This window comes from Plecotus auritus (genome assembly GCF_963455305.1).
Source record: "Plecotus auritus genome assembly, chromosome: 11".
NCBI lineage: Eukaryota > Metazoa > Chordata > Mammalia > Chiroptera > Vespertilionidae > Plecotus > Plecotus auritus.
The window spans coordinates 11,369,138-11,376,732 of NC_137777.1; the positions used below are offsets into that span (position 1 = coordinate 11,369,138).

The following is a 7,595-nucleotide window of genomic DNA, read 5'->3' on the forward strand; positions in this document are numbered from 1 at the left end:
TTAAATAAAAAAGCTCATAAGCCCAGAGTGATAGCAAACAGACAAGAAGAAAAACATGTCCTTATTTGAGACCATTAGTAATGATTATTCCACCAACTTCTGATGCTGACAATTGGTAATTAAAGAGACAAGCTAAGCATTTATACTACCTCTTCAGAAGGAAGTATAGTTCATGGCCAGATGATGAGGGTGAGGTCTTCCTTATAGGAGAATACCAGCTAAAATGCGTAAAAGAAATGCCAAGACTAGAAAATCACTCTTTTGTAACACACAGTAACATAACGGATTTGGATCTCAGACTTCCAGCCTCCAAAACTAAGGAAACACGTTTCTATTGTTAAGCCACCCATCCTGTGGTACAAACTAAAACAAATTTGGCCCACTTCACAAATTACCAGCCTAGCCCTGAGGCATCAGAATACAAAATGTTTAAATGCATTTATTCATTCAACATATGAGCCCCTACTATGGCCTGAACACTGCACATTTGTTGACTCAAGTTCTTCATCATACAACCCAATTTTATTCTCTTCTCATTTAACAACCCACTTCTAATTTTTCCAACCATTTTCTGCAAGACAGCTTTATGTGGCATTTGGTTATCTGATGCTGCTGCTCCTGATTAAAGGAAAATGATCCTTGTATCCTTCTCAACTCTAGCTAGACATGTTTTAAAAATTCTTATACCCTCCCCAGCCCCCAATACTGATTTAGTTGGTATTTGGTGGAACTCTGGCAGTATAGTTCTTTAAGCTTCCCAGGTAATTCTAATGTGCGACCAATGTTGAGCACTGTTATTCTAGTCTGAAAGGGCCTTGAAGGTCACCTTCTTTCCCACATAATTCACAAACTATCAGCACTGGCATCACCTGGAAGTTTGTTAGAAATGCAGAATCTCAGGTTCCAATCTAGACTACTGAATCAAAATTCAGTATTTTAATAGAATTCCCCACACCATTCAGATGAACTAAAAAATTTGAGAAGCACTAGATTTCCACTAGAATCGCTCAGAAAGCTTGTGGAAAACAAGACTACCTGGCTTCTTGCCAGAATCACAGAATCTCAATCTCTGGTAAGAGCATGGGAATTAAAATTTTATGTATTGTTATATAGGTCACATAAGTACCGAGGCTTGGGAATCATTCATCTAGGCCAGTGGTCGGCAAACTGCAGCTCACGAGCCACATCCGCAGTTTGCCGCTCTGTTGACTAATGAGTTTGCCGACCACTGGGATAGGGGCTTAATCACAAGGAACAACAACAGCCTGTAATTATTGGAATTGAGAGTCTAGGTCAGTGGTCGGCAAACTCATTAGTCAACAGAGCGGCAAACTGCGGCAAACTGCGGCAAACTGCGGCAAACTGCGGCGGCTCGCGAGCCGCAGTTTGCCGACCACTGATCTAGGCCAATGTATACCTCCCCTCAACTACCCAGCCTCAAGTCTTTTTTGAAAATGAAAAATGTAACAGAGATATAGGTTTTTATTTTTCCATCATGCATGCAAGTTTATAACTATTTATACTGTCTAGGAACAAAGAAATAATTGCATTATTACCAGGGTGTCAAATTAGCAAGTAAGACAGCCAGTTACTGATTGCTTTTGGGAGGTTATTTTCACAGAACACAGCAACAGTTTCCAAATTATACTTCCAAGACTGGAGTTATGAGACCAGGGCAAGATAATAACAATTCTAACAATTACACCAGTCTCCGTCTTACACAGGAAAGAAAGACTAATATTCTGGTGACGGGTGTCAAGTAAGCACCACATCCTATTAGTTTCTGAAAGAGTTTGAACAGAACAGTCCTTCTCTCCTTTTGTGGATGAAGGGGAAAGGGAGCATCCCCTTCACCTCTTTTTGCGATTTCTTGTTAACTCTGAAGACCTGCCATTCAAAGGCCTATCTCTGAAACTTCATTAGTTAACATGAAGAGCAAAAAGCAGGCCTGGTGCAATAATAATAGTGTACCCCACCACTATCACCACCAAAAGAGAGTCCCAACCTCCCAAAGTAGTCACAGTTGAATTGCACAGTGTCTTGGATTTCCGGTAAACAATACAGGCAGGAAGAGGGAGACACAGATGAAACCAGATTGATCACAAATTAATAATTAATGTAGCTAGGTGATAGGTACATAGGGTCCATGGACCATCTTCTTAACTTGTGTGCATGTCTGAAAACGTCCATAATAAAGAGCAAAAAGTTTAAAAGAAATACAAAGCAGACCAATACGGCTCTATTTTCCCATTAGGCAAAAATGAGGACCACGGTGAGATTTTACTTTGAGACAAAATAAGCAGCATATAGCATTAATCTTCCACATACATAAGGCGACACCTAGAACAAAAAAGAAAGCATCCAAAGTAACATCTTTCCGTTTTTGTTTTCCTCTTCTTTGTAAAATGTACTAATGATGAAATAATGGCTGGACAAAACTTTGGGCATATCCTCACCTTCAGTGGATGCATCCTGTTACCATGTATTTGCCAGCAATCCCTTTAATTCTACCATTCCCACGCTTGGGAAGGTCCCTCCATGTCCCCTCCATCGCTGAGAGGTAGGCATAGTCTCCCTGAGCTTTCTTAAGCCATTTCCATCTACTTTTCCAGGCCCATTCCATACAAGACTCATTCCTTTACTATATTTTTTGCCCCAACTCCCCTGCCTAGCTTACCCTCTCTACAACTCTAAGTCAAGGCCTCCACAGCCCTCAGAGAACTCAGACTGAGGTCTTCCATAAGGAAAGGGAAGTTAGGGGGAGGGCAGGTATAGACACAGTCCTATTTCCCCACCCTTAAGGATGAGAGGGGGTTAGAGAACACAGAGAAGCCTGGGCAGGGAGTGCCCCGGGCGCTCAGCTTTTACACCCGGCGGAAATCAGCCTTGGGAGATCCAGAACAGATTCTGCCCACCCCGGTCTCCATAACCCCAAAAGAGAGTCTTGAGATTCCCCTGAACTGGAGACTGAAGCCTATTTCTATGGGTATTCAAAGGCAGTAGCAAAGAAGGAAAAGCAAGTAAGAAAATATGGAGGTGTGAAATGAAGTAGACACAGGCTCACATGTCAGAAATACCTTTTGCTCAGCAATCCCACTATAGCATTCTGGTCATGTGTGATAAATTGATAAGGGGAGTTGAAAAAGGTGCCTAGATTCCATGAGTCTAGTCCCCATCCTCATTTGGAGCCATAGCATAATGACAGCGACCACATTTCCACACATACCAGCCCACCCATCAGTCTGACAGCCAACAGGGTTCTTGGAAGGCCCCAGCCTTGGAAGGTAAGTGTGTGTCTCATGCACTGGCAGGGGGGGCTGCGCCCACAGGGTGTTCTTGAGGTCCTTGTTGAACAGGAAGCCAATTGGGGCTGATAACAACCTAGACAAAATTCAATGGCCTGCAATTAATGAGGCACCGTGCAGAGCTTGATGAAGGCTCACCAGTGGAAGGGCCCAGAGGCAGGAGGAGACACATGCTGGAATAGAACACACGCCATACTGCTTCTCACCCTTAACCTCATCCATGCCCAGCAGTCAAGGGCCCGTATGCTGCATATCTGGCAGGACAGCATGGACCCTTGTCCAGTGCCTTGGCTAGTGACTCCCGGGCCATTGAACAATCAGTTCTGGCTGATGGCCAGTACCATATGCACTAGCTTCACTTCATAGTAGCAATCCTGCCATATACGGTATGCATGGCCACCATGAATACAAAGCCCGCTCAAGTCAAAGGCTCTGAAGGAGCAGAGCTTAAGGATACACCGGTCCTCTTGGAGAAGGCCTCATGAATGTCCATGTTAAAGACAGGCAGGAAAGGCCAGAGCCAAGAACAGGGCGCAGGCACATAGATAAAGGCAGTACACATCTTAAGCATGTGTGCTTAACAGATAAACGACAGGCGTGAGATCATATAACCTGTGACACTACCGTAAAAAAAGCAAGGCCACGGGGAGGCAAAAGAACATGATCATAAATGCCATGTTCTTGTAACTGAAGTTCACCGGGGAAAGAGTGCACAAGAGGCCGACATGAAGAGAAGGCCGACCGCCAAACACCTGTGGTCCAGCAGGAGGTAGTAGGGAGACTTGTGCAGATTACTTGGCCTTGTTGGCCCCAGGCTCAGGGGTCTCCACGGGCTGCTTCGCTGCGCCTTGCCTGCCCTCCTTTCCTTTCTCTGCACGGGCCCCTTCACTCATAAGGTAGTACTGCAGGGGATTGGGCCACAGTTCCTCATTAATAATCTCAACGATCTTGTCAGACTCAATAGAGCTGTGGTTTGAAAACCACCCGAAGAAGCTAGGGCTGTTGTCCGGGCTCCCCTGGCTCAGGGACTGGAGATCTTGTCCTGGGAGCCACTGGATTGGAGTAGAACGAGACACCACCTGACCTGAAGGGCCACACCCATATTCCTTGATGAGCACCTTATTTTGGAAATAGGGGTTGCGCTCGAAGTAGAACTTGATTTTGTAGCCCAGTCTGGCGAGGCCAAGCTCTTCCACCTCCAAGCTGTTCAAGTAGCTGAGCACTTCTTTATCTTTGCTGTTCAGAAAGGAGGAGAGCTGGGGGTGGTTCTGCAAAGCTTGCCCCCAGAAGCCGGGGACACTCTGAATGAGGAGGTTCCTGCGCTCTAAGTGGTGCAGCCGCAACTGCCCAAACTTGCGAGAGAGGCGAAGGTAGGCCCTGTCGGCCTGGGCGTTCATGGTCTCCAGCTTCAGCTGGACGGTCTCCAGCGTATCCATGCTGCCATCCGTCGCCGGGGTCTCTGCCCCTGCATCATCCTTCTCCACCTTCTGTTCGTCTTCCACTGGGACAGACGCACACTCCCCAGCGGGGTCTCTCTTGGGCTTCCCACCAGCTATGGCCTGAAGTCCCTTCCCCACTGGGGCCTTCTTCCCAGCGTGCCCACGCACATTTCGAACGCGGGGGCCGTTTTTCAGCCTTCCCACAGTTCCCACGGTTCCTAAGAAGACGGTGTCCGCCACCAGGCGCTCTGAGAGGGAGGTGGCCTTCCCCAGGCCGAGCCTGGACGCAGCCTGCCCGCGCTCCCCCGCCGCTCGCAGCGCGAGGCCACAGTCCAGCGGGAGCTGGGAGGCGTCCTCCCCCGGCCCCGGGAGCGCAGCGCTTTCCAGGCCGCCCCACCCCGCGCCAGCCTGCACCTGTGCCGCCAGGGTTTCCTCCCCGAGCCGCTCGCCCTGCGGAGGGTCCGGAGGGTCCGGGTCGCGCGGGGCGTGGTCGGGAGCGACGCGCGCGCGGCCTTTGGCGCGGCCTTTGCCCCGGCCTTTGGCGCGGGAGGACTTTCGGCCCCGACTTCGGCCGCTCATGATGGTGGCTGACGCGACTTCAAAGCCACGCTCCAACCTTGGTGCCTCTGGCGCCAGCTCGCGGTCCCAAGCGGAGGGCTTCACCATGGCAACCGCAGACGTCACGACTGTGGGACTGTAGGTCGCGCGAGGACCGCTGCGCCCAGTGATTGGCTCCACCGCCGCAGCTGCGCAGGAGCCCACCCCCTCAGGCGCCTCTACCCCCATCGCCCCCTAAGCTAAGCTCACTTCGCTTCAGCAAGGCGGGTGTTTCCCTTTAATTTCTCCGCTTGGGTCTCGGGGTCTCAGAGAAACACGTGTAATTCCTCACACACTAGCCAACCCCAAGGGAGCATTCCGTCTGTCCCATTATCTACTTTCTAAACTAAACACCTTCAGTTCCTTCCATTATTTCCCCGTGACATCTATCATGATGCAACTGCTATTGGCCTCCATGTCTCATCTTGGAAAGCCTCAGGGCATGGAAAGGTGAGTACCAGAATGCCAGGCCACAGAGCGATTGGCTACGTGGTGGGATACCAACAGTAATTATAAGAATAATAGCAACTAGTATTTTGTTGAGTATCATGAATTAGGCACTTTACTAAGTGCTTTATATGCATTGTATCAATATGTGAAGGAGGTATTGTTATCATTCTCATTTTTCAGGTGAGAACACTGGCTCAGGGATGCCAAGGAACATTCCTGAAATTACACAGGAAGAGATGGAAGCCCAGTTCACACCCGAGCCTATCTGACTCATCACCTATGCTTTATGTTCACAAGTCCACCCAGGCTTGCTCAGCGGTCAGTTACCTTGCTAGCATCACCCAGTCCTCTAGCTGCCTCAGGCCAGTTTACAGAGCTGGGCTGTCACTCAAGGTATAGGACCAGGAGCGAAGGCCTCAAGTCAGAATTCCCGTGATTGGAGTAAGACAGGAATGTGGTCAGGGTCTGAGTATCATTCAAGAAGCAGAGCAGGGTTTCCCAGGTTGAGGTTCAGAAGCAGAGACTCCATGGGGACAGTGAGAAGGCCACAGAAACTTCTTAGACTCTGCATGGAAACAGCCAGACCGCCTATCTCATGTTACCAGACGGAGCCCTGGACCATGCTCTTACTAGCCAGGTGATAGGACCAGAAGATATGTAAAACATCAACTGAAGCGGTCACATGACATAGCGAGGCCAGTGGTGAGCACGTGGCCAGTATGAATGTAGGAATGAAAAGCTTTCGCAGTTGTCCTTTCAGGCTTAAAGGGAACAAGAAGTGCCTGGAAACCACCTAACGGAGGGAGAAGCTGCAAAGCCCCTGGGAGCCCCATACCTCTTACTCTCGTCATCATGTGCGATAGTGAACCAGCAGCTTGGCATCATCTGGGAGCTTGTTTAAAATGCAGAATTCCAGGCCCTACCTCACCCTGCTAAGCCAGAATTCTTTTGTGTGTGATATTATACTATGTTAGTACCGTTTGGGTAATATTATTATATTTAAAATCGTTTTTTCTTGAAATATTAATTTTTATTGCATATTAATACTATTATATTTAAAATAGTTTTTCTTCAAATATTAATATGTATTGCATGTAACTTTATTATATTTAAAATTGTTTTTCTTGAAATAAACAAATTTTTTAAATAAAGTGAGGGGAAAAAATAATAAAAATAAACCAGAATTTAAATATTAACAAGGTCTCGGGTGATTTGTAGGCACATTAAAGTTGATGTAGACAGGGGAAAGGAGGAATTATTTTGATACATGCAGACTTTACTTTAAGACATGCCAATACGAGTGACCTCTAACCTTCTCAAAGGCTGTACAATAGCCTGCAAAGCGCTACAGGATGTAGCAAGTTCAGTCCCCACCATTCCCCAACTTACCTCCCTGACCCCACCCCTTCCAATAGCCTCCTTGCTGTTCTCAAACTCTAGGTAAGCTCCTGCCTCCTTTGCACTAATCTTCTTTTGCCTTAAATGCTCTTCACTCAGATGTGGTCAGTCGCCTTAGCCGGCTACCTTCACACTTTGCTTCATGCCACTTTCTCAATGACAAGCCAGAGTAAAATGACCACCCATCCCCATCCCTCTTGCCCTGCTCTACTTTTTCTTTTTTCAGAGCAGTTACCACTTTCCAACACACTATACCAATTATTTTTTTAATATATTTCTTTATTGATTTCAGAGAGAAGGAGAGAGAGAGAGAAACATCAATGATGAGAGACAATCATTGATCGGCTGCCTCCTGCACACCCCATACTGGGGATTGAGCCCGAAACCCAGGCATGTGCCCTTGGCC

The 7,595-nt window shown here is 47.6% G+C and overlaps 1 protein-coding gene across 1 annotated transcript; it reads right to left on the minus strand.

Annotated features, from left to right (window-relative positions):
- Positions 1–1,464: 1,464 nt before the first annotated feature.
- TSPYL5 (TSPY like 5) lies at positions 1,465–5,366 on the minus strand. The gene has a single exon (XM_080646646.1). The coding sequence runs from the start codon at positions 5,321–5,323 to the stop codon at positions 4,097–4,099; it is 1,227 nt and encodes a 408-aa protein (XP_080502772.1). The 5' UTR covers positions 5,324–5,366; the 3' UTR covers positions 1,465–4,096.
- Positions 5,367–7,595: the final 2,229 nt, after the last annotated feature.

Excerpts from the sequence above, each read along its gene's own strand:
- TSPYL5 (XM_080646646.1), bottom strand. The coding sequence starts at position 5,323 with ATGAGCGGCCGAAGTCGGGGCCGAAAGTCCTCCCGCGCCAAAGGCCGG.